General features: G+C 38.6%; 1 protein-coding gene and 1 pseudogene across 3 annotated transcripts; one reads left to right on the forward strand and one right to left on the reverse strand.

Annotated features, from left to right (window-relative positions):
- Positions 1-580: 580 nt before the first annotated feature.
- Positions 581-1,052, forward strand: LOC116591085 (annotated as a pseudogene).
- A 4,970-nt stretch (positions 1,053-6,022) lies between these two features.
- ARPP19 (cAMP regulated phosphoprotein 19) lies at positions 6,023-27,407 on the reverse strand. 3 transcript variants are annotated; one of them, XM_032343770.1, is made up of 4 exons: positions 27,334-27,407; positions 27,070-27,124; positions 13,960-14,082; positions 6,023-10,229 (listed from the first exon to the last, which is right to left on the reverse strand). In XM_032343770.1, the coding sequence occupies exons 2-4, from the start codon at positions 27,112-27,114 to the stop codon at positions 10,059-10,061; spliced, it is 339 nt and encodes a 112-aa protein (XP_032199661.1). In that variant the 5' UTR covers positions 27,115-27,124; positions 27,334-27,407; the 3' UTR covers positions 6,023-10,058. The 3 variants fall into 3 exon arrangements, with proteins under 3 accessions (XP_032199661.1, XP_032199659.1, XP_032199660.1); XM_032343768.1 differs by lacking the exon at positions 27,070-27,124 and having other exon boundaries at positions 27,334-27,395; XM_032343769.1 differs by lacking the exon at positions 27,334-27,407 and having other exon boundaries at positions 27,070-27,325.
- Positions 27,408-27,750: the final 343 nt, after the last annotated feature.

Consider the following 27,750-nt stretch of genomic DNA (forward strand, 5'->3'; position numbering starts at 1 on the left):
CAGGGATCCTGCTGTGTGTGAAATACATAAAAGAAAGAGAGAGAGAGAGAGAGAGGAAGGAAGGAAGAAAAGAAAGAAAAAGTAAAAAAATTCTATTAGACATTGTAAAGGAAGCGTATAAAGGAATCAAGAGTAGTGATATTATAATCCTCAGAGGAGGGTGGGAAGCATAAACCAAATCCCCATCAGTCTTGAAAACCATCAATTTACATCTAAAATTAAGAAATCAAGAAACAGTGATATAAACATACCATTGATAGGTATGGAGGGAACTGCCAGCAAATAGATAAATCTGAGTGTTTCAAGTAGTTCTCCCACTGGGGAGCTGAACTTGCTGTTAGAGGTCTATATTGTGATTCTTAGTTTTTCATGTCCTTTCTATACTACTTGACTTCAGAATCACATACAAGCATAACTTTAAAAAAAGTTTTAAAAAAAAGAAAACTTCTTTTAAAAAAGAAAAACTAGACAGTGTGCTCTTGGGCCTCTCTCTGGCAACCGGCCTAACCCAACGCCTTCTCGTATGTCCCCAAGTCTGACCCTCCTTTTCCTCCAGACCTCAGGTGGAACTGCCACCAAGATGCAGATTTTCATGAAAACCCTTACTGGGGAAGACTATCGCCATCGAGGTTGAACCCTCAGGTACAATAAAAAATGTAAAGGCGAAGAGTCAGGGTAAGGAAGGAATTCCTCTTGATCAGCAGAGACTGATCTTTGCTGGCAAACAACTAGAAAATGGATGTACTTTATCTGACGATATGTAACATTTAGAAAGGGTCCACTCTTCATCTGTGTTGAGACTTCGTGGTGGTGCTAAGAAAAGGAAGAAGTTTTCTACCACTCCTAAGAAGAGTAAACGTAAGAGAAAGAAGATTAAACGGGCTGTCCTGAAATACTACCAGGAGGATGAGAATGCCAAAATCAGTTGCCTTCATGGGGAGTGCCCTTCAGATGAATGTGGTGCTGGAGTTTTTATGGCTAGCCACTTGGACAGATGTTACTGTGGCAAATGTTGTCCATCGTATTGCTTCAACAAACCGGAAGACAAATAACTGTATATAGGTTAATAAAAGACATGAACTAGAGCTACCCTACGACCCAGCAATCACACTACTGGGTATTTACCCTAAAGACACAAATGTAGTGATCCAAAGGGGCATGTGCACCCGAATGTTTATAGCAGAAATGTCCACAATAGCCAAACTATGAGAAGAACCTAGATGTCCATCAACAGATGAATGGATAAAGAAGATGTCATACACACACACACACACACACACACACACACACACACACACAAAATGGAATACTGATGCAGCCATCAAAAGAAATGAAATCCTGCCATTTGTGACAACGTGGATGGAACTAGAAGGTATTATACTGAGTGAAATAAGTCAATGAGAGAAAGATAAGTATCATATGATCTCCCTGATATGAAGAATTTGAGAGGCAACGTGAGGGGTTTGGGGGCTAAGGTAGAAAAAAATGAAACAAGATGGGACTGGGAGGGAGACAAACCTGAGAGACCCTTAATCTCACAAAACAAACTGAGGGTTGCTGGGGGTATGGGGGTACGGAGAGGGTGGTGGGGCTATGGACATTGGGGAGGGTATGTGCTATGGTGAGTGCTGTGAAGTGTGTAAACCTGGTGATTCACAGACCTGTACCCCTGGGGCTAATAATACATTATATGTTAATAAAAATTTAAAAATTAAAAAAAAGACATGAACTAAAAAATATACATACACAAATAAATAAAAATAAATTTAAAAAATTTTAAAAAGGACTAGAAAGAGAAATCTAACAGTCTAGAACCAAATTTTCCTTCTATCACTCTTTTCCCTATTTTTATCCTATGATTGATGCCCTGCTTGATAGCATTTGCTCCATTTGGTTCTCTTAAAGAAGTTACAAATTTAAGCAATGACCGCAATGAAACCACTTTTAAATTTCTAGATCCTTTCTAGATCTGTAGTAATGTACATATATGCTTTTACGAAGTTGCTTCCCTTCTGGGTCTCAAACTTCCATCCTCTTCTCTCATACGCCCCAGAAAAAAAGACTTCACCACCTCTCATGAATGGGACTAAGGTCATTTGGTGAGCCAACTCCTCTAGTGTCCCTTTCCCTACCTGAACTTGAGTCATTCATCCTCTGACTCTGAAAAGACATGTCAAGGATGTCTTCAGCCATGCTCTTCATCCTAGTTCTTGCCTTTTTGCCTCTACATCTTTGATTTTTCTTCTCTACTTTTTGTTTTGCCTATAACCAAACTCATCTCTTTCCTCCAGTTAAAAGCAAATCCAAAAATAGTACCTTCTTTCACATGCTTCACAATCTCTCAAAAGAACCACACCCTTATCACTAACTTATGGCTCTTCTATTCCTCAGCCCCATGTGGATATATACCTTCTCTACTGAAACTGTTAAGTGACCAGATCTACAAATTTCCTTATCTATCAGCCTTTCCTCAGGTCCCACTCTCACTGCTCTGCTAAACTCCACACTTTACCCTCCTTTTATTGAAATGTTTTCCTCTTTGCTTCTGATACTAATAGAACAGATCTTCCATGGGACTGAATTACTGCAATCAGCTGGCAATGTTGTAACAAAACATAAAGTTAAAAGACCTGAAACAAGTACAATGAATGGATCTTTAAAGTTTACATATAAACCTAACACACGAGAAAATATACTTGGCAGGAACACTACTATATATACCATCTTAAATTACCCCAACGGGAAAAAACTTGAGCCAGAGACCTAACTTACATACAGGTATTCAAGACAGATGTTTTATAGGACAGATGTAGTAACTGTCTTCCAATTTTTTTTTAAATATTATTTTTAGTCTTCTTTTAGCAAGTACATTCATAGTAATTGGAGCTTCTCATAATACTGATATTAAAGTGGTTGAGAATAACTGAAAACATGAAAGTTGTGTTTTTTTAAGGATTTTACTTATGTGAGAGAGAGGAAGAGTGGAGATTGGGGCAGCGGGGAAAGAGAGAAATCTCAAGCAGGCTCTATGCCCAGTGTAGGGCCTTGGGGTGGGGGTGGGGGATGATGTTTAGTCCTAGGACCCTGAGGTCATGACCTGAGCCAAAGTTAGATACTTTAGCTGAAAGAGCCACCCAGGTGCCCCTTGTGTTCTATAACTTAGCATAGCCTGGCAGAAAGCCACCCACTGGTGTATCTGCCTCTGATATTCATCCTTAAATTAAAATATGACTGCTCTACAGTTATCATTTCTCCAGTAACCCTTATCACAGGTTTGAACTACACAGGTCCACTTCTCTATATGTGAACTTTTTTTTTTTTTTTAAGATTTTATTTATTTGACAGACGGAGATCACAGAGAAGCAGGCAGAGAGAGAGGAGGAAGCAGGCTCCCTGCTGAGCAGAGAGCCCGATGTGGAGCTTGATCCCAGGACCCTGGGATCATGACCTGAGCTGAAGGCAGAGGCTTTAACCCACTGAGCCACCCAGGTGCCCCTATGTGAACTTTTTCAACATAGTACTATAAATGTATTTACCTTATGATTTTTTATTTAATTTTTTTTAATTAAAAAAAATTTTTTTTTAAGATTTTATTTATTTATTTGACAGAGAGAGATCAGAAGTAGGCAGAGAGAAGGAGGAAGCAGGCTTCCTGCTGAGCAGAGAGCCCCATGCGGGACTCGATCCCAGGGCCCTGAGATCATGACCTGAGCTGAAGGCAGCAGCCAAACCCACTGAGCCACCCAGGCGCCCTTACCTTGTGATTTTAAAAACAATTTATTTCCCCTTACTCTAAGAATAATGTATGTAGTACACCTAACATACAAAATGCGTATCAACTGTTATCAGGAAGGTTTCTAGTCAAAAGTAGGCTTAATTTGGGGCCCCTGGGTGACTCAGTTAGTTGAGGAGCCAGCTCTTGATTTCGGCTTGGCTCAGGTCATGGTCTCAGGGTTCTGGGATGGAGCTCTGCAGGGGGCTTTGCAATCTGTGGAGAGTCTGCTTCAGGACTCTCTCCCTCTGTCCCTCCCCACTCCCTCTGTCAAATAAATCCTTTACAAATTTTTTAAAGATCTTATTTGAGAGAGCGAGAGAGCATGAGCAGGGGAAGGGGAGGGGAGGGGAGGCAGAGAAACACATTCCCTGTTGACCAGGGTTGGATCATTACCTGAGCGAAAGGTACTCAACCAACTGAACCAGCCAGGCATCCCATAAATAAATCTTAAAAAAAAAAAAAAAAAGTACAGTTAATTAGTAGTTGTATTTTGGCGTCAAAAGTTTTATTTGTGGATTTTCTACTGTGCAGGGGGTTGGGCACCTTAATCCCTGCATTCAAGGGTCAATTTCACATCTGTAGAGAAAGATAAACGTTTCATTGGAAACATTAGCTTGTATGCAAGTTTACAGTAATGAGTCTACAATACACTAATTAGCCTGCTGTTGGTAATAGGGCAGTAAAGAGCCTTGGATATCACATGGAGAATGCCTGCAAGGTTCTGATCTCAAGCCAAGAGCAGAGAAGCAGTGAACACCTACCTAATCCATCCTTGCTATGGAAAATCCGTATATCAATTTCAGTGATGTGAAGGCTTATAACAGCAAGTTCTTTGACACTTCCTCATTCAGAGAATGAAGTATAAAGATCTACCTCAATGAAGGAAAGGCTAGGCACAGCTGAAACTGTATTTTCCCTGCATCCCTGTCCTTAATCTGGTTTCCCAATTACATGTCCAACCCAATATTCCATTTCATTGTATTCATTCAATAAGCATTTGAGTATGTATAAACTGCTAGGAATACAATAACTAATTAGACCTCCCCATAAGGAAGTTAAAAGTTGAACCAAGATCAGAATGAGTAAAGAGTCAACCAAGCTATGAATCAGGGGAATGTCTAATGGAAAAGAAATATATCAAATACAGGCAGAATTAAGTTTGAAACATTTTTAAATTGTTTTAAGAATGGGAGCAGGGGAGCCCCTGGGTGGCTCAGTGGGTTAAGCCTCTGCCGTCGGCTCAGGTCACGGTCTCAGGTCCTGGGATGGAGTTGGCATCAAGCTCTCTGCTCAGCAGGGAGCCTGCTTTCCCCCCTCTCTCTCTACTTGTGATCTCTGTCAAATAAAAAAAAAAAAAAAAAAAAAAAAAAAGAATGGAAGCAGGGAGATGTGGGGAATGGAAAGGAGCACAACATGGACAGGTAATAGGAGTGCAAAGTGGTGTGTTAGGAACCACAGTCAAGTGTCCAGGGAAGAAATATTAGTGGCTTGGGGAATGGGGCCAGCAATGGGAGAGATCAACAAATTCAGTATATTTTGGTGGCTGTTGGTCACTGCCTTTAAGGAATCAAGTACAACTCCAAGGTTGGTTTGAGTATCTGAGTGGGTAAATGCATGGTGGTATATCATTTACTGAATTAAAGGCTGGGAAGAAAGGACAATGTTAAGGAGAAAAATCAAGAGTTCCTTCCTTCACATGGCTATACCCTCCAACGAAACTTCCTTTATCGGTCCACATTTTCCCAAGTCCTTGCTTATTTGAAAATAAGAATCCTTCTACTAGAACGCTATCTCCCTCGCCTGCCACCACACCCTCAGCAACCCACCTCTCAAAAGTCCTTCCTCTACCACTCATCCCACTTATCCCCTAAATTGAGTAATTCATTCCTTTAGACTTACTGGAACTTTATTTCTGTCTCTCATAAGGAATCTAACACTTTCTACCTTGCATTAAGTGTTATATAATTTCTCAGAATAGAAGCTCCTTGTCTCATCCATCTATTTCTGACATATGGTACTAGAGTGCTTTATAAATGAGATGAAGACTCAAAATATGCAAACATTTAATGTTACCTTAATCACAAAGCCTTTACAAATATAAGATTGCTAGGATCTCATTGGCATACATGAAGTTAAAAGACTGAACAGAAAATTCTTTTCGCATATAGTAATAACTGAAACCTAATGGTATCAACTTCAGAAAATATTCTGAAAAACGTTAAATTTAAATAAGACAAAAACTGCAAATTAAGTGAATAGAAATTAAGTAGATCAATTTATTTTTTTGTATATTTCACAAGTATAATTTTGGAAGGGCTATTTGACAAATTTCAGCATTAACTGCCAACTCTATAGACATGTTCAACAAAAGCATTTACTCTTGGCCCTTTAATACAGGCATAGTGTTCTATTGCATCACAAATGAGAGATGCAGTAACAGATCTGAGGGCTTATTAAAGAAATTAGGTGTTTTTTTCCAAATGTTATTTGGTTGATAGTAACATAATACAAACATACATGAATGGTTTCATGACTACCAGCAATTTGCAAAATAAAACCCATTAAGTCTACCTACTTTAAAGGCCAAAACTAGTAAAACAGTATTAAAGTTGGTGTTCTTAAATCCTTAGATTAACAATCAGAATGAGGTTTCTTTGATCCCAATTTTATAAGGTGTGGTGGGGAGTCAGGGGAAGAAAGGATATGGGTGGGTGAGTGAGGGTGGGGGAATGGCAGTGCATGCTGGGTTGCAGAGTTGGGACAGTGGCTCAATTTAGTTATCCAGACTAGGATAGTGTTTTAGCAAATTAAAAATGTGTCCTAAATGTGGCATACTGAGAAGGATATTCAAGACTGATAATTCATCAGCCCTAAACATCATTTAATGAATGCCATCTGGAGGCTTAAGAAGTAAGCAAGCATGGGGTGGGTGAAGTACAATGAGGTGAAAAAGGAAAATGAAAAGTACAAGAAATGTGTCTGAATGCTGGGGAGTGCGAAAAGGCCACCAGAAAAACTTACTTTTTGTTGCCACTCAGGTGTACTCTTCCTATAGGCTACCTGCCCCTGGATCACCAAACACCAAATTTACAGCACAATTTAAATAAAGATTACATTTCAGCTTTGCTAAAACATCACTGATTCGGATTGAGAAAGAATACACAGCTGATTTAGTAAGAAGTATCCATAAATATTTAGAGGTATGGTTTTGTTACATCAAGTAAAAAGCAACTAATTCCAACTCTTAAAGTAAAAACGAACAGAAAGGCCTTACCCGGCCTGCCTTGATGAATAGTTGACTTATTTTTAGGTGAGCAGCACGTAAGTATTGATTAACTTGTAAATAGACTATAAACATCCTGCTGCCAGTTCATCAAAACAATCCAATAATTCTTATTATCCCAATATGCCAAGAACTGTAATTGTTTTAGTCAGATGTAGCCTTCAAAAATGAAATGTTTCTCAAAATGCTCTACTAATGTAGGAGCTACTGGACGTCAAACAGGTAATTTATTTCAGACTTTAGCCAATTTTCATGAAATATTTGTTACCCTGAACTTCAGTTCACTCTGACATTCATTTATAATAAACAAGACAATTAAAATTAGCCATTTTTCAAATCACAACTCTCAAATTAGAGAAATGAAGAATTAAACTCATCTAGTCAACATCTTCATTCAAGCAATGGTGAAACAGTGCAAAATTATGTCTTCAATAAACTGAGACTTGAGAACAAAAATAACAAAACAAAACATAGAACAAAAAATAGAAAAATTAAAAACCTCTGTATCCCAAGCACCAATAATGGAGGCTAAGCAATTATACCTAAAAATTCTTATTGACAGGTCTCTCCCTAATGGAAAATCCTGAGATTTTAAGCACTGTGACTTTACAGAAGGCAGGTTGGTTTAATGAGGAAACTTACTTTTAATAAAAAGACAATCAACAGTATTTTATTTTGGGCACTTACTCAGTATTTCACAGATCCTCAACAAGTTTTGAGGTAGGTTAAATATCAGCATTGTATTTTACAAATAAAACTTAAAGGTTATTATCACTTGTTGTAAACTATAGCAGGAGTCCTAGCATGGTCAAGAAAAACATGGTCTCTGTGATCTTTTAGATGAATCGTCTTTGATGTGTAAATTTAATGTTGACAGCTTGCAAATATTCACCAAAAAAAGACTAGACATTACAGAAATTCTACTTTGGGGTATTTCCTAATTCTTAAATGGATCCTATAATGATTATATATATTGTGGAATCATCTACTTGCTCCCATCACAAATATATTTATATATAACTGATCCTTAAAATTATAAACTAAAACATTATTGATTTCATTGCTTTTCTGCCTTTTGGGGTGGATGAACAGGAAGATAATCAGCAAGCCTTACTCAGAGCGCTAGGCAGCCTTTAAGTGCAGGTGCTATGTTCAAGGCACCATTTATAATGATTTGGGGTTACAGGAAAGCAAGTATACAGATGGAGCCAAGATCTAGAAAAGATGCCTGGATCAAACAGGGGAGGCCCTGTGCAAGTCAAAGATAAAGAAAAAAATACTATCATCTCCAGTTACTGATCTTCACTGTCATGCTATAGCATTGTATCACCTATGGGAAGGGCTCTTAAAAGAGCAGTAAATGTATCCCACTAAAGTCTGTTAATTAAGATTCTTACTAACTAGATAAACCACAAGTAAAATTAAATTGATTATTAAAGTGACTCTATAGAAGTAAAATATCTAAATATTTTAGTATGAGTATGTTCCACCTACCACATAAATGACTTTAAGCGTCACAAGTATAATTCACTTAGCTTGCTTAAAATTATTTACCAGAATTCAGCTCAGCCTGACACGGGTTCCTGGGCCAGTCTTCTCAAGTATTTGTTTCAGAATAAAGTTCCTTTTATTTAAACAAGTGTCAAATATTAGTAATAATACAGGATTAAGAGTGGTTAATTAACAACTGAGAAATTATAAGAAAACCATCATTCTGTTATAAAATATAGCATTCAGCACAGCAAATTTCAAGAGTAAGGATATACACCTATGCTTCTGAACAGACTAAACAGCACAGCTGAGCACGATTTGAGTCAAAGAAGCAAGGAAAAAAAGGAGGGAGGGGCCACAGGAGACAGAATATCGAAGCCTTTTATTCTATTGTCCCCAAATTGACTGTGGAAGTAAAAAGTTTCTACATTAAAAAAGTTTATATAAATTACATGAATTGCAATTTTCATAAAAGTCAAAATGAAATGTTCTGCATAGGACAAAAGATATGCCTAAGCAACATATCGTATCTGCACAAGGCCACTGAATGTTATGGATATTAATAACAAATGAAAAAGCTTAAGTCTATGACAGACTAAGCAAAGATTTGTTTGGTATTCTATAAGCCCAAGATTGTAAACTACTCTTACTGTACAAAAGCTCTAATGACATACAGAATTTTGTGTAGGAACTCTTGTGCTTCTGGTTGGCACATCATCTACTTTTTAATATGTGAAATTAATACAGACATTTGTGAGAGGTTGTGCAAAACTATTGTATTTACAAAAATGGCACAAAAGTGAGTTCAACAGTCGATGCACATGCACACTTCATTCACATCTTCAACAAAGGATATTCTAACACTACAGAACTGAGTAAGAATACTAGCTTCAACAGCAGCTGTTAAGCACTAGAGTCACATAAGTTACACCAGAATGGGCAAATATTGCCCAAGTAAAATTCTATTGTTAAAGCTGAAACAGGTTTAAGGCCATTCAAGTTCAAGCACAGAGAAACAAATCTTTCAAAACCCCATCTGTATTTGTTTGAAGAATGTGACCTTCTTTCCAACTTGTGGTCTTAAACTTCTGTTTTACAAAATCCAAAAGGAAAATACAGAAGAAATCAATACAATAAAGGTTATATTAAATAAGAGTAACATACAAAGCTATAATTAAGATGAATTAAAGAAAGCCAAAAGATTACAATTGTAAAACTTGCTTGTTACTTGTTGAATCAGTCTATACTAGAAGTTAGGTAATATATACAATTATTTTCAAGTAGATTACTTTATGTTGCTCTAACATGTTCTCTTTATCAGTGCACTGTTAAAACTAATCAAAACTCTACACACGAATATTCCCTTACAATAGCAGCACACACTACCGCTACCTGCAAAGCTGTCATTCTCAAATGACTTAGTGAATGAAAGGAAATAAAAAGCAGAGAAGTAACATATTAAGGAGAAATAATGGGAATTAGAAGATTCATGCAGTTCAGCTCTTTTAATCAGCCAGCCAGCTTGCTAGCAACAAGGGATGGTTTCCGTTGAGGAAGGTCCTGTGGAGTGGGAATGTGGTCACCAGTGACCTCTGTCTTATCCGGAGCTGCAGTAGGAAGCTGCTTGTTCTTCATTTTTGCTTTAGCCATGTTGTAATCCCCAGAATCAAAATATTTTTGCTACAAGAAAAAAAAAAAATTGAGACTGGATTTAAAACTTACATATGCAATCACACTGATTTAACATGTAGATAAAATAAGTTAATCTAAAAAAATTTAAACAACATTAATATAGATGAAATAGCAAAGCTTTCTTGTATTAGCAGAAAAATCAGACTGAAATTCTTGCTTTAATTATTTTGAAAATAAAAACACTTAATCACCAACTAGCATTTAGAACGTGCCACACACTTTCAATTAACCTTGTATTATTATTATTATTATTATATTTTAAAGATTTTATTTACTTGACAGAGAGAGAGAAATCACAAGTAGGCAGAGAGGCAGGCAGAGAGAGATAGGGGAGGAAGCAGGCTCCCTGCGGAGCAGAGAGCCCTACATGGGGCTCATTCTGGGATCCACTGAGCCACCCAGGCGCCCCAATTAACCTGGTATTATTAAAACCATTAGAGTTCCTGATATCTAGGATGAACATTTCTGCAAGGATTTAAAATCAGTTATTTGAATTAGAGCAGTTCACTAAAATCAAAATTTTTTGTAAAGTTAAAATATAAATGTTAGGGGGGCACCTGGGTGGCTTGGTGGGTTAAAGCCTCTGCTTTCAGCTCAGGTCACGATCCCAGAGTCCTGGGATGGAGCCCCATGTTGGGCTCTCTGCTCAGCAGGGAGCCTGCTTCCTCCTCTCTCTCTGCCTGCCTCTCTGCCTACTTGTGATCTCTGTCAAATAAATAAATAAAATCTTTAAAAAATAATAATAAATGCTAGGGTAACAGAGGAAACCAGTATCTGTGATCCAGATATCTTTAAAACAAACAAAAACCCTTTTAAAAAAGTGAGAAATGATATAGCTGAATTTAAGACTTCATTTCCCAGGGGCGCCTGGGTGGCTCAGTGGGTTAAAGCCTCTGCCTTCAGCTCAGATCATGATCCCAGGGTCCTGGGATTGAGCCCCACACATCAGGCTCTCTGCTCAGTGGGGAGTTGGCTTCCTCCTCTCTCCTGCCTGCCTCTCTGCCTACTTGAGATCTCTGTCAAATAAATAAAATCTTAAAAAAAAAAAAAAAGACTTCATTTCCCTAATATAAAAGTGCTTATTCATTGACATTTGGTATAATGCAAAATCATTCAAGAGTTCCCTTCTCAAATTCTATATAATTATTTCTTGATTCAAGCAGTATTTTCTTTCCCAACTATTTATAATATCGACTACAAGATACAATATTTATGAATTTTGACTTGAAGATTCTTAAAAAGCCATAAATAGTTGAAACTAGAGAAAAATTACAAAGACAACAGCCCAAATGCTGGAAAAAAGCTTGTTAGCATAAATTATGCTAGAGATCAGCAAAGGAAAAAAGTTTCCTAAACACTTAGTAATCAAATCTAATTAATAATTTAAGAGATGATTACATAATTTATTTCATAACTAAAACCACAGCAGTCAACCATTTCAAAATTAGAATTGATATAAATACATTCCATGCAGCTATATTCGTAATGAACATGTTTCTCATTCTGCTTTTCTATTTATTCCCTACATTACACTATCTTTGTAATAATGCTTTTACTTTTTAAAAAGATTTTATTTATTTGAGACAGAGAGAGACAGCAACAGAGAGAGTGAGAGAGAACATGAGCAGGGAAGAGAGGAAGAAGCAGGCTCCCCACTGAGCAGAAGCTTGACGAGGTACTCAATCCTAGGACCCCAGGACTATGACCTGAGCCAGAAGACAGCTGCTTAACTGACTGAACCACCCAGGTGCCCCTTACAGGTTTTTTTTTTTTTTTTTTTTTTTTTTTCCCCTTACAGGTTTTATGTCTTTATATATTTGGTTTAATTCCTACCTTCCACCCTAGTATTTCAAAGATGTGAACACTATTCTTTCATATAAAACAAAAAAAATTCTGTATTTAATCACTTTCAAAAATATGTTTTTATTTACTTATTTTTAATTTTGTTAGAATTTTTATTAGGTGAGGTTTATTTATTTATTTATTTATTTGGTAACCTCTACCCCCAACATGGGGCTGGAACTCAAGACCTGGAGATCAAGAGTCATGATCTACTGACTGAGCCAGCCAGGTGCCACACTACCATACTCTCTTGGTATAAAGAAAAAGTATATGATTTCACTTAAATGTGGAATCTGAAAGCATTAAAATCATAGAAACGGCAGAATGTGGTTGCCAGGGGCTAAGGGGTGGGGGAGATAGGGAGATACTGGTTAGAAGGCACAAATGTTTCAATTATAAGATGAGTAAGTTCCAGGGATTTAATGTACAGTAAGTTAACAATACTGAATTGTATACTTGACAATTGCTATGAAGAGTAAAGCTTAATGTTTTCCCCACAACAACAAAATGGTAATTATGTGAGGTAAGGGAGTGTTAACTAACCTTAGTGGTAAGCATTTCATAACATGTATGTGTATCGAATCATCACGGTGTACATCTTAAACTTACACAATGTTTTATATCAACAGCATCTCAATAAAGCTGGAAAAAAATATCCTTTTGCAATCTGATTTAAGAAAATAATCCATATATAACTACAGCCAATACCTATACAAATAAACATACACGTACATATGGACATGTGTTTTTAACCAAACAGCAGATACCAGTTATGTTCAAGGTATTTATTAAAAGAAAAACATGATTTGACACCTGATTCAATTAATAAATTCCTTCATCTTTCCCTCTTCTCTGTGTGGTAAAGCATTTATTTTATTTTATTTTAGAGATTTTATTTATTCATTTGAGAGCAAGAGAGACAGAGAGCGCACACAAGCAGGCGGAGATCTGCTTGTGCATCTGACTGCATCTGAATGCAGCATCTGACTAAGAAATCAAGCAAAGGGAGAGGGAGCTGGCTCCCTGCTGAGCTAGCCAGAAGCCCCAATTGGGGCTCGATCTCAGGACCCGGAGATCATGACCTAACCCTAAGGCAGACGCTTAACTGTCTGAGCCACCCGGGTGTCCCCCTGCGTGGTAAATCATGAGTCCTTTAATTTTTTACGAAATGGTTAGAAAAGAAAACCTAAGGAATGAACAAGTAGCATTATCTCAATTCAGATCTTATTACTAAGCAATAATGGTTTCTACCACACACAGAATTGGTAAGATTTTGAAAAATGTTTTCATTAACATGAACTATTAAAATTACCATGTATAAACTGAATTAGAGTAACTCTGTAAAAATGTATTATGTAAAGGAAATAATAAGCTCTGCTTTTATAAAAGCTACCATTTCATCCAAATAAAAAATATTTTCAGTCTGCAGGTAAAAGTTAAAAAAAAATATGAGCAGGGGATCTATACCAGCTTTTGGAAAGAAGGGGGAAAGGATATATATATATATATATACACACACACACACACACACATGTGGGCAAGTTTCAACCATTATCTACAACATTTTCTTTCTTAAAACGATTAAACTATTAACATTAAACATTAACATACTAAATCTAGGTGGTGGGTCCATGGGTTCTGCTATATTATCTATACCTTCTACATGCTTGGAACAGTTTAAAGTGATGAGCTGTTCATTCTTATCATACATATTTATACAATGAACAATATAAAATATTGGAAAAATTATGTATCTCTCTATATAGCTATATCTGGTAAGGTACAGAGTTATATATACACAGACATGCATTTCACAATTGCAATTACACTGAGTTCATAGGGTTTAAGCATTTGAAGATAATACATGAGAACTTACCCCTTTCTGTAATCGTTTCCTTAAGAAATCTGAACCTCCAGGCTTTTGTCCCAGATGAGGATACCTTGCTTTTAATTTTGCTTCTTCAGCTTTCTCTGGACTAGTCACTTTATCTTCCATTTCCTGAAATAATTTAAAATAAATTACTTATCTATTATAATCCACTTATTTAAAATAATTCACCTTTTAATATCTGGATCCTGACTTTAGTTGTCGAGTGCCAAATAATGCAGCATCTGACTAAGAAATCAAGCACAGAAGCTTTTAAAACATCTCTGTCTTGTTTTTCAAATGATCCATGTGATAGCTCTATTATAGCTGTGATGCATGTGTACACCCCACACACTGGATAAAAATATCAAGATAACTCAGCTCTGAAGTCTTGCTTGCCATTACTTTCCAGTCATGTATAATACATTTATAGTTAGTCACCTTCCATGGAACTCATCAGCTCCTTGCCTATATTTAGAGAACCATCTTAATACTGTTAAAATTAAAAAAAAAAAAAAAAAAAAAAAAAAGCGCTGATCTCCTGTTAATCCAAGTTCATGTATGACCAGAAGCTCTGAGATTCTTTGACAGGAATTAACAACAGCTGACTTACCAGATTTTCCCTAACTCAATATAGAAGACCTTGGTACTTTTATTTTTTTTTAAAGATTTTACTTCTCTTATGTAATCTCTACACCTAACACGGGGCTCAAGCTCACAACGCTGAGATCAAGAGTCACATGCTCCACCAACTGAGCCAGGCACCCAGTCTTGTATTTTTAAAGAAAAACATCTTCGTTAGGATCCCAGTCGATTGGGTGGTTGCCCTTGACTCAGGTCATGATCCCAGGATCCTGGGATCAAGTCCCACATTGGGCTCCTTTTCACCAGGGAGCCTGCTTCTCTCTCTGCCTCTGCCTGCTTGTGCACTTTCTCACTCTCTGAGAGATAAATAAATAAAATCCTTAAAAAAAAAAAAAGTATTTGTCAACCTTCATATCAGTATATATTATTCCCTAAATTTCCCCCATATTTAATGACAAATACTGCTTATGCCAAATGTCCCATTCTTTAATGTATCAAAATGTGCTTTCTGACCAAATGACTGTCAGTATTTTAAGACTATTCAATTTTTCCTTTAAAAGATCTTATATATTTGAGAGCGAGTGAGCGAGGAGTGGTAAGAGGCAAAGGAACCAGCAGACTCTCCCTCCCCATTTAACAGAGAGCCTGACACAGGGCCAGTCCTAGGACTGAGATTATGACCTGAGCTAAAGTCAGGCACTTAACCAACTGAGCCACCCAGATGCTTTTTTAAAAAAAGATTTTATTTATTTATTTATTTGTCAGAGTGAGCACAGGCAGACAGAGTGGCAGGCAGAGGCAGAAGGAGCAGGCTCCCTGCTAAGCAAGGAGCCCAATGTGGGACTCTGGGATCATGACCTGAGCCGAATGCAGCGGCTCCACCAACTAAGCCACCCAGGTGCCCCAACTTTTTTTTTTTTTTTTAAAGTAAGTTCTACAACCAACATAAGGCTCAAACTCTTACTCCAAGATTAAGAGTTGCATGCTCTTCCAACTGAACCAGCCAGGTGCCTCTAAGCCTATCACTTTTTTTTTTTTTTGAAAAGCATAAAATTTACTTAATACAAATTTTACGCCATACAAGAGGCTTCATAAGGATGAAGACCAAAGATATGGTTAAACCTGATTTTTAAAAGTAGAGAGAAAATGAAAAACAACAACAACAGGACAAAAAGGAATATGAGATGAAAGTGGTAAATGGAAGAATACACCAAGGCTTATTTGTTTAGTCCTTTCAGTGTCCCTCTATCTTGGATTATAGGGGAAGGCACCTCTCATTTGAGGATCTTCTGACTCGCTTCAGGGGAAGGTCAAGAAGTCCTTCCTGCACATACCACTTCTCAAATTCCTTTAGCTTATAATATCCAAAATCATAAGCTGCCATATTTTGGGGTAGCATGTCCTAAACCCTGTCATTCCTCCAACTGAAACTTTCCCAAGAAGTTTCACAGTTCAAAAACTGAGTTGGTAGATTATCCCATAACCCACTGAATCTGTCTCAGTCCTGGGAATAAGTCAGTCCTTTCAAAAGTCATGTCTTATTTCAGGACATGGTGGTATAACTCCTACATTAGGTCTCTATACAGTATGATTGCTCATACCACTGGCATTTAAGAAGGGACTTTTTTCTTGCATTGACTTTTGTCAGTTTTCCCAAGATCCCATCTATAGACTCTGGAATGACTGCAATGTCCTAACCATCCCTTTATGGTCAAAAAAAACTATTTGTCAAGCTGAAAAAGGTCCTGTCTCTTCCCCTTATTCTTTCTCCTCTTCTCAACTCCTCTACATACCCCCTTCCAAATGTATCTGGTACCCGCCTGCAGATTAGGGCAGCAGGACCGAAAGGAGGAATCCACTCAAGCCTACTTTTTTTTTTTTTCTTCAAGATTTTATTTATTTATTTGACAGATACCACAAGTAGGCAGAGAGGCAAATACAGAGAGATTGGAGGAAGCAGGCTCCCCGTGGAGCGGAGAGCCCGATGTGGGGCTCGATCCCAGGACCCTGGGATCATGACCTGAGCTGAAAGCAGAGGCTTTAACCCACTGAGCCACCCAGGTGCCCCAAGCCTACTGACTTTTAACACCAGTTTTGATACAGTCTACTTTCTCCAAGAGCTGTATTTTATAGGGGAACAGTGTTTATCACTTTATGGTAAGTACAGAAGAAGAATGAATCAAGAAAAACAAAGTTTCCCTGATAGACAATGCTGGGCAATGACAAAATGCACCTTCCAGCTAATGAACTCATTTCTGCATACCAGCTAGGCAAAATCACGTACCTCTGCATATCTCAATTTTCCCAGGTTATTTATGAATGTCAAAAATGAATGATTATCCATAAATGCCAAGCCTCCTGTTCCTGTAAAGCCAGCAAATCATTTATGCCCAAAATGACTTGTGATTTTTGGATGCATTTTCCTTAAAATTATATTCATACATGCTTTATAATCAGCTCTGTTCAGCTTATATGTCATCAATATTTCCTTCATCTTGACTAGCTTCCTCATGTGTTAGTACATCTTCTCATTTTCAGTCTTGCAGTATTTTGAGATTAAAGCTGCTGCTACTGTCAAACATACTTTTTCTATGGGGCTTCCTTTGTATGTATGCTCCCTTTGGCTCCAAGTATCCTACCTTCCTTATATGCCACAGTTTCATGCATCTATTTAAATTTTCAGTCTCTTTAAATGGTCACATCACTCACTTGATATACACAAAATTCAACTACGTGTGTTCAGCCAAAGACAGAGACTCTAAATAGTATCAGTTATTCTGCCAGTCATTCCATTCAAGAAGAGTATGCCCCAGAGAGAGCTCAAGTGTAAGGTGTGTGATGCAAACCGCCTATTCCCATGATGATCTCAATCCTGGGTTCCTTTCAGAATTTATTTATTTATTTATTTATTTATTTTTTTTAAAGATTTTATTTATTTATTTGAGAGAGAGACAGTGAGAGAGAGCATGAGCAAGGAGAAGGCCAGAGAGCGGAGAAGGTCAGAGAGCGAAGCAGACTCCCCATGGAGCTGGGAGCCCGATGCGGGACTCGATCCCGGGACTCCGGGATCATGACCTGAGCCGAAGGCAGTCGTCCAACCAACTGAGCCACCCAGGTGTCCCTCCTTTCAGAATTTAATAATTTCAGAATCAATGTTTTGTTTATCACTCTAGTATTTTAAAACTCAGCCCCTACAATACAAGTCTACCACCTAAGCTGTCAATTAACGGAAGGATCAGCCCAGACATCTGTTCAACCACTAGATTAAAAAAGTAACTACTCATCCTATTGAGAACTGATGGAACTGTCTCCACTATGATTATGACTTCATTGGGGTTTTTCAAGGGTGATTTTAGTTATATGTGATTCCTGCCTTACTAACTTTAGAATCTAACCACTATATAAGGTAGGACTATACTGTATTCATCACAAAAGCTAAAGAAATAATATAAATTTAAGGTTATCAGTTTAGGGGGCGCCTGGGTGGCTCAGTGGATTAAGCCGCTGCCTTCGGCTCAGGTCATGATCTCAGGGTCCTGGGATCGAGTCCCGCGTCGGGCTCTCTGCTCGGCAGGGAGCCTGCTTCCCTCTCTCTCTCTCTGCCTGCCTCTCCATCTACTTGTGATTTTTCTCTGTCAAATAAATAAAATCTTTAAAAAAAAAAAAAAAGGTTATCAGTTTAGTGCAGGAATATGGGCTGGAGTTTCTCTTCAGTGGCTCAGCCATCACTGTAGGCATCTCCTATAGGTGCAGCTGTACTGACAATGGTGCTACTTAGGGGAACTGGGAGAAAGAACCTATTCTTGGGTTCCCCTATACAGTCGTTTTTTAAACTGGTTAGCATTAAATGTGGATGTTAGTTGAAAAGGACATAACTTGATCATAGCCTTTGAGTCCTCACACATTCCGATTAAAGGGTGTTAACAGAGTCCTCTACATTTCCACTAAAACCATTAGCTTCCTTGGGCTCTCCATTTCCTTCATTTGAGCTGAATTAGCAGTTCTCTATTTGTAAGAGAAATTCCACAAAGTTTCTGGTATAGAGGTAGCAACTTTCTCTAATTTCTAGTGTTTCTGCAGATTTCCCTCACAGGAGAGGGCAAGAAAGTTGTACATAATTTAACACTGTACCTGGCATTCCCTTATTTTCTAAATAAGGAATACATTCGTGTATATATTTATACAGTATTAAGCACGTTCAATTAAATCAAAATAGTTTACTATAAAACATGTTTTGGGCAAAAGCATCTACAGAAAAAAATACCATTTAGGTTTAGAATGGATTTATAGTATGTCCTAGATAAACAATTTTTTAACTTTCTTGCCAAATACATAGCACAAGAACAAGTGTCTCAGAATTTCAGCTGCATTTAACACCAAAAGGGGGAAAAAATACGACCAAAGCTGCATTTTTAAAACATAGTTCAGGGCGCCTGGGTGGCTCAGTGGGTTAAGCCGCTGCCTTCGGCTCAGGTCGTGATCTCAGGGTCCTGGGATCGAGTCCCGCATCGGGCTCTCTGCTCGGCAGGGAGCCTGCTTCCTCCTCTCTCTCTCTCTGCCTGCCTCTCTGCCTACCTGTGATCTCTCTCTGTCAAATAAATAAATAAAATCTTTTAAAAATAAATAAATAAATAAAAATAAAACATAGTTCATACCACAAAGACATCTAGGATATTTTTCATGGATCACACAGAAACATTCTTAACTTTTTGGAAATGTAGAGTTATGGGACCTTACTGATAAGGAAGTTGAAATGCTTGGGCCTTGTAGTATTAAGTATAAATAATACATCAGGTAGCAGACTATGTCTATTGGCATTCAGCTCACACTTAACCTTTTTTTTTTTTTTTTTAAGATTTTATTTATTTACTTGACAGAGAGAGAGATCACAAGTAGGCAGAGAGGCCAGCAGAGAAAGGGAAGCAGGATCCCTGCTGAGCACAGAGCCCAATGCAGGGCATGATCCCAGGACCCTGAGATCACAACCTGAGCTGAAGGCAGACGATAAACCCAGTCAGCCACCCAGGTGCCCCCACACTTACCCTTCTTTAAAACAATCCCTTAAATGACCAGTTAGAAGCTACATTACCCAGACTGAATTCCTATTAGGTTCTCCCAATGACACCTACACCTGATTAAAAGGCAGGGGAGAAAGAATTCACTCTTCCTGGTGATGGGCCACCAACAACGTGAAGATGAACCAGAAGCTCCTGCAGAGGGACATCAAGCTGATAATTAGGTGCTACTGAAGCTGCCACATGAGAGTATACATAGAGGATGCTGAGCTCAGAACAGTGTTCACCTGTGCAGTCAACAGCTTTCTGCAATTCCTCCCCTCCAGAAACAACATCATCTTCCCTCTTTATTCCTTCACCCTTCCTCTAATAATTTGTATCCTAATTCCCTACATCATATCCCTTTATGTTTTAAATACCCAAAGTGGTTTTGATAGTATTACATAAAATAAGCAATTCATCCCTACGGTCATGTTAAAAAATGCAAAAGGGCAAATAGAATTTGGTGATTCCCTGTTTCTGGACATCCTTCAAAGTACTTCCTAAACACTTATTTTGGCTAGAATGAAAATAAATCTTGAAAAAGGCTAGAGACTTAGGAAGTAATAGCAAAAAAGTTGGCGTACATTCATGTATACTGACAAGTTACTTTAATAACTTCCCCCCAACTCTGTGGAGATATAATAGACACATTACCTTATCAAATTTAAATGTCTTAATATATGAGGTTAAAAACAAAACAAAAGGGGAGCCTGGCTGCCTCAGTTGCTATAGCATGTGACTGTTGATCTGAGGGTTGTGGGTTCAAGCCCCATGATAGGTGCAGAGATTACTTAAAAATAAAATCTTTTTTAAAAAGCCTCAAAATATATAAAGCACAATTTATAGTAACAACTGAAAGTCTATCAGCAGAGATTTTAACACACCTTCCTCAGTAACTGACAGGTGAAAAAGAAAAAGCAGTCAAGATACCAGATTTTATTTCTGTACCCAATAGCTAGGAAATATGTATTCTTCTCAAGCACAAATGGAAAAACTGACAAAGTACTAGGCTATAAAGTCTAAACCATTTTCATCCAGATCACCATCTATGACTATAGTTCATAAAATTAAAAGTCAATAATAAAAAAATTTATATAGCCCTACTATTTGGAAATTAAAATACATCACTAAGGGGCACCTGGGTGGCTCAGTGGGTTAAGCCTCTGCCTTCGGCTCAGGTCATGATCCCAGGGTCCTGGGATGGAGCCCCACCATCAGGCTCCCAGCTCAGCAGGAAGCAGGCTTCCCCCTCTCTGTCTGCCTCTCTGCCTACTTGTGATCTCTGTAAATAAATAAATAAAATACTTAAAAAACATACATTACTAAAATAGCTTAACTCATAAAAACTAAAAAGTGTATAAACTCTAAAAAGCACATTAAAGAAATAATTGATGATTAAAAAATTAATGGGAACTAAAAAAACTACAGGGAAAAACTACAGTTTTCAAAATTCTGTACTAACCAAACTTGTGGAGGATACAACAAAGGTCCCTAAAGGGCTTATATTCAAAGAAGAAAACAAAAATCCAATGAGCTATGTATCCAACTTTAGAAAACAAAGAAGGGAACCCAAACAGAATAGGAGAAAATAAAAAGCAGAAATAATGAGATTAAAAAAGAGATAAAGTAGAGAGGATCAACAAAAGAGGAGAATGATAAGCTTAATCAAGAAATATTTAAAAAGGGGCGCCTGGGTGGCTCAGTGGGTTAAGCCTCTGCCTTCGGCTCGGGTCATGATCTCAGGGTCCTGGGATCAAGCCCCTTGTTGGGCTCTCTGCTCAGCGGGGAGCCTGTTTCCCTTCCTTTCTCTCTCTGCCTGCCTCTCTGCCTACTTGTGATATCTGTCTGTCAAATAAATAAATAAATAAAATCTTTAGGAAAAAAAAAAAAAAGAAATATTTTAAAAAAATTAAAAAAAGAAAAAGAAATATTTTCAAAAATTCAAATGTTTTCAAAATTTTATCCTCCAAGAAACTTTCATGTCATAGAGCAATTTTACTACTTTGTAGAATAGATGCTAGTGTGTGAGTGGATTCACTCACCTAAGTAGTATCTATGTTGATAATACCTTCGGTGGGGAGAAGTGCAGAAGGACCATTAGATTTCTGGAACATTTACTCTAGCTACAAACCAGGAAACCAGAAACCCAGGATTATCATAACAACGATAGATGCTTATCATGTACCAAAACATTACCTAAAAACGGTATTTCAAATGAGGGTTATCCTCGGTAAGTACATAAATTTATCTTCACTGTATAAGCTGTATCTAGCACACAGCCTAATATTGTTAGGCACCTGAATTTTTGTGAACTAGTCTATTGAAATACATTAGATACCCTTTTTGTAAGTAGGCGGGGCATAAAGTATAAAAACATACAGAGAAAAGAACATTGAGTTAGGAATTCTGTAGTCTGTCACGGACTGCTAATAAATCTGGATGATTGATACCACTTTATAGCCTTCAGCAGCGAAGTTACACAGCAAGATCAGCAATAAAAATCTGATCACTCTAAGCAAATTCTCTATATGCTCAGCAGTATGTTCACTGATGTACTGACTGATGAATAAATAGAAAAGATTAATGCAAGCCAACAAATCCTTTGGGATATTGTCAACAAAGTATCAGTACTGTTATCAACCTCTAGGGAAAAATATTGTGGTCCAATTAAGTCCTTGCTACTTGCACAGTGCCTGGCATTTAACAGGTGTTCAATAAAAACCTCTGAATAAAAAAAAATAATAAAATAAAATAAAAACCTCTGAACATAGTATACTCCAATTGTTTCAATAAAGCTAAGAAACTTTGTAACACCCGACAGTTTCACTATCAGCTTATCTTTGAAACATTTCATGTTATAGTAGTATAGGTTCAGGATTAAAAATCTAGTAACAGAGGCAAGCCTAAAACACTGCTGTACAGTACACTTGCTAAGATAGCAAAGAGATATGTTTTTAAACTTTTCTGAGGTTTACCTGTAGATTGCTAAGAATCAAGGGTTGCACACAAAGCAGACCAGCAGGTTGTAATTTAAAAGTTAAAATTAAAAATATGAGTTTTGGGGGCACCTGGGTGGCTCAGTGGGTTAAAGCCTCTGCGAAATTTCGGCACAGGTCATGATCCCAGGGTCCTGGGATCGAGCCCCCGATTCAGGCTCTCTGCTCCACAGGGAGCCTGCTTCCTCCTCTCTCTCTTGCCTGCCTCTCTGCCTACTTGTGATCTTTGTCTGTCAAATAAATAAATAAAATCTTAAAAAAAAAAAAAAAGCCTCTACGTTTAGCTTGGATCTTGATCTCAGGGTCCTGGGATCAAGCCCCAAATCAGAGAGCCTGCTTCCCCCCCATCTCTCTGCCTGCCTCACTGCCTACTTGTGATTTCTGTTAAAAAAAAAAAGAGAAAAAGTTTTTTAGTTTAGCTTGAGTTTCGTTGTTTTTTTTTTATTTTTTAAAGATTTTATTTTAACCGACTGAGCCACCCAGGTATCCAGCCAAGCATTATCTTTTAAACTGACAAAACAAAAGGGGGTGCGTGAGTGGCTCAGTTGTTAAGCTTCTACCTTATGCTCAGGTCATGATCCCATGGTCCTGGGATCAAGTCCCACACAGGCTCCTTGCTTAGTAGGAGGCCTGCTTGTGTTCCCTCTCTCGCTGTCAAATAAATAAATAAATAAATCTTAGAAAAGAAAGAAACTGACAAAATTATTTTAATTGAGAGCTCTACTTGAGTTAGCTTCCTCCAAGACATCTTACTAACTTAATTTGATGACTCTTGTAATAACATCTCTAGAAAACCTGCTATTGAGATCTTTTATAAAAAACTTAAGAACCATAATATATAACATATATATATGTACACACACACACACACACACACACACACACACACACCTCTACTTTCATTCAGATTTCTTAAGTGGGTTTAAAAAGGCTTTTATAGGACTATAGTCTATCCCTCCCCTTTTTATTTTATTTATTTATTTTTGAAGATTTTATTTATTTATCAGAGAGAGGGAGAGGGAGAGAGCGAGCACAGGCAGACAGAATGGCAGGCAGAGGCAGAGGGACAAGCAGGCTCCCTGCTCAGCAAGGAGCCCGATGTGAGACTCGATCCCAGGACGGTGGGATCACGACCTGAGCCGAAGGCAGCTGCTTAACCAACTGAGCCACCCAGGCGTCCCAATCCCTCCCCTTTTAAAATTGTAGTACAAACACTGTCATCTGTACTGATAAAGTACTTTGACAATGGTTTCAACTGAAAATTTCTGAGAAATTTCATTCAACCAATATTTTCTGAAAAATGAAATGAATGGAATCAATCAGGTAAGATAGATACTATGGGAAAAAAATAAAGGAAGGTCCCTGCTTAATGCTCACAATGAAAACACAATTACATGTTTTATGTCTCCACATGCCTCTTCTCACCATAGGACAAGAGCACACACCAGTTGACTGTGCTTAGTGTTATTCAAAGTGGAATTCAGAGGTGACAGATCTAAGAGGTCTCCGCTAAATTTTTTTTAATATTTCGTTTACATTTCAGTGATAATCTAGAAGAAAAGATATATAATCATACACTAGCACATGTGAATTGCCATCTCATATCTAAGTGCTATACGAGTTTCATCTGAGCTTTCATTTATGAGGACACTAAGCAGTACTCTGTCCAAGATGAGAAAAGAACAGAGCTGAATTTAAAATATAGTTTTTCTAACCTGAGGGTTAAATGATCACACAGATTTGTCTTTAAAAAGGAGAACCGAGTAATCATATGACCAGGGGGGCATTAACTTGCCATACTCAAAGAGTTCCTGCACTTTAAGAATTGCTACCACAGGGGCGCCTGGGTGGCTCAGTGGGTTAAGCCGCTGCCTTCAGCTCAGGTCATGATCTCAGGGTCCTGGGATCAAGTCCTGCATCGGGCTCTGTGCTCAACAGGGAGCCTGCTTCCTCCTCTCTCTCTCTCTGCCTGCCTCTCTGCCTACTTGTGATCTCTCTCTGTCAAATAAATAAATAAAATCTTAAAAAAAAAAAAAAAAAAAAAAGAATTGCTACCACATTCTCAATACATTGGAAGTTTCCTTTCAGCAAAATACAATGCCACAATGAATTAATAATTTACACAAATTTTGTCTGTATTTAATTGTTTTAATTTTAAAAAGTTTTTAAAGTAATTTCTATGTCCAGTGTGGGGCTCCAACTCACGATCCTGAGATCAAAGGCTCACATTCTCCACCAACTGAGTCTGTCAGGTGCCAACTTTAATTTTAAAGGAATGTTAAAGAGATGTTTATACTTATTTTCATGTTTGTACATATTTATTTAATATCCCAATAAAAAAACAGTGGTCTATACAGTTTTCTTCCCTTAACAAGGAGCACTCAGAGAAATAGTGACTTAGCTTTTAACTCCATAAGGCTCATCTCTTTATCTTAATTTTTCAGAGGCAATAGGCTAACATACCATAAAACTAAAAAAGTATTTTAGCTGAATAGTTTGACTTTAATTGAAAGGTCAACTGGGTACCTAGAGAATAATCCAATTTTTTAGGTCATCTAACTATTCTTCCAAATAGAAGAAACAGGTGATTTGGCCCATATGAACACAGAAGTGACTCTGCACATTCTCCTCGTGTTTAGGGATGGTATCCATGCTACGGGCACTTAACATCTACAGCCAATCCCTAATTCAAGAAGAGACATTATATTACCCACACACTTTGGTAATGACAGCAGCCCTAAAACCAAAGGACTTGAATTAAATTTTTAATGTAGATATTCATGAAGAGAAAACATTCAAGATATGTTTAATACTGTCAGGGACAGAATATTAGGCTGTTCCAAGTAAAAGCATTTACACTGTAGAAATCAACACTTTACACTCTGGCAGCACACTAACAAATCTCGTAAAAGAAAATTACACCGCACACTACTGTACATGAGAAGTCAAAACTGAAGTTGATTTCAGTGTTTAGAACAAGATAACACAGACACAGTTTGTATTTTTTTTCTGAGTTCTGAAATCCCAACCAATTATGAACAGCACAATAAATATTTTTCAGTTAATAACTGACACTTCATGTTACAGTTAAGACTGTAATCTTTCAATTCTCTCTCTCTCTCTCTATATATATATTTTGTGTGTGTGTGTGTGTGTGTGTGAAAGATATATATACATTTTTTTGCCATGTTTTGTTAAGTGTAAAAAATTTCCAACATAATTTTCATTGGAATATTCCCGAACAACATCATAGCTTGGCCTATTACTTATGGTATTATTTTCGTTTTAAAAAAATACTTACAATATAACAAAACTATCCAACTGAAGAAAAGTTAGTATGATTAAGAACATACTGCATGGGTTTAGAACACTAATACACTAAATCAAATTTCCAAATTTCGATTAGGATCATGGGTAGAAGAACACTAAGCAGAAGCCCTTACAAAGTCCAAGCATTAGGCCAAATCTATTTATGATAACGCCTCTGATTTTTCAAGAAAAAGTGCTGGTAACTTTCCATAAACAATTTAAGAAACAAGATATCATAGGCCTTGCCAGCTGCAAGTACCTAGGAGGGTAGGGCAGCAGAAATAATGATGGTGGAAGAGGTTAAAAACTAGCATAGATAAAAGAGAAAGGCTTAATATTGATAACTGGAATTATACTGATTTGTGGCATATTTTCCTTCAATACTGCAAATGAGCTTACAAAACATTCCTATTTCTACGAAAACCCAGACCAACCCAGTTGGTAAGAATCTTTTAAAATTCAAGCTTTTGATTTTCAGTCCCGTGCCACATGCAGATCCCAGTGGCTCACATTTCTGCGCAGAACCGGCGCCAAATCTTTGTTACCTACCTCCTTTAAGCCTCACAACAACCACAGGAAGTACGATTATTCTTACTTTACCGATGAGGAGACTGAAAACTAAGGAGCTGAGCCACCGATCAAGGTTACACGGCCGACGAAGACTGGATCTGAAATGCCCGCCCGGGTCTACCTCACCGCCCCAACAAGAGACGCCGCCTTAGGAGTTAAAAGCATGCGGACGATACCAGCAGTTGGGAGAGTAAGTTCTCCCAGGGACAAATAAAACTTCCTACGCAAAGTGAAGCTCACGGAGAAACTTGGGTTCCACGCCCAGAAACTGCTCGTCTGTGTAGTCGCGCCTAAGAAAAACCGCGATACACCGAGGCGCTAGGAGAGGCCGGCCTTCAGCGAGGACGTGGCCCGTGTTCAAACTCCCACCACGCTGGCGCAGGCACCACAGCTCCCGCCGGCAGCCGACGTGGGAGAGAGCACGGCCGAGCCGGCCGAGGAGCACTGGCTCCTCCCGCTCTCCGCTCCAGGCGCCCCGAGCCCACTCCGGACGCGACCCCGGCACGCGGCGAGAGCAGGCCGCCCGGCAGGCCCGGCCCCCGGCAACCTCGCCTCTGGGCCTCCCGAGCCGCAGGCGCCGCTTCCAGTGCACACTCACTCACCTTCTGCTCCTCCGCGGAGGCTGCCTCAGGGACTTCCGCGGACATACTGCTCCCTCTGCAACGAGACGCCGGGAGAAGATGCGATTTCCGGGTGGCCGAGGCCGCCCGGCCGCCGCACCGCCTCAGGCCCGCCCGCCCCCGCTCTCCGAGCGCCCGCGAAAATGGCCGGCGCCTTATGACGACACGGAGCCTCGCCGCGCTCAGCCCCCGGCGACTGCGGCCAGCGCGGGCCCGCCGCCCCTCCCGCGCCGCGCCCCTACTTACCTGACCCCTCTCCTCTGGCTCTGCGACACAGAAGCACTTCCTCTCTTCCTTCAAAGGTCGCGGCTCGCGCCTCACCTTACATCCGTCGGGCCCGATGCTTCCTGGGAATTGTAGTTTATAAGCCTTTTCGGCCTGTTCCTCAAGCTTTATTTCTACTTTTCCGGACTCGCCTGCTACGACTCTCTTACTCGCTCTCTGCACTGTAGCCATGCATATTTTCTTTTGGGCGCTCCAGACCTCTGTGCTGCTTCCTTTAACAAGTCTCCCCGCTCCGCTTTGCCTACTTAACCATATTCATCGTTCACATCCCCCTTCTGCGTCATCGCCTCTGGCTTTTTTTTTGAGCTCCTAACACGAGGTCGGGTCACATCTCTGTATAGCTCCCGAGCAACACACACTGCATCATTAGACATTAAT

Source organism: Mustela erminea, chromosome 5, assembly GCF_009829155.1.
Source record: "Mustela erminea isolate mMusErm1 chromosome 5, mMusErm1.Pri, whole genome shotgun sequence".
Lineage (NCBI taxonomy): Eukaryota > Metazoa > Chordata > Mammalia > Carnivora > Mustelidae > Mustela > Mustela erminea.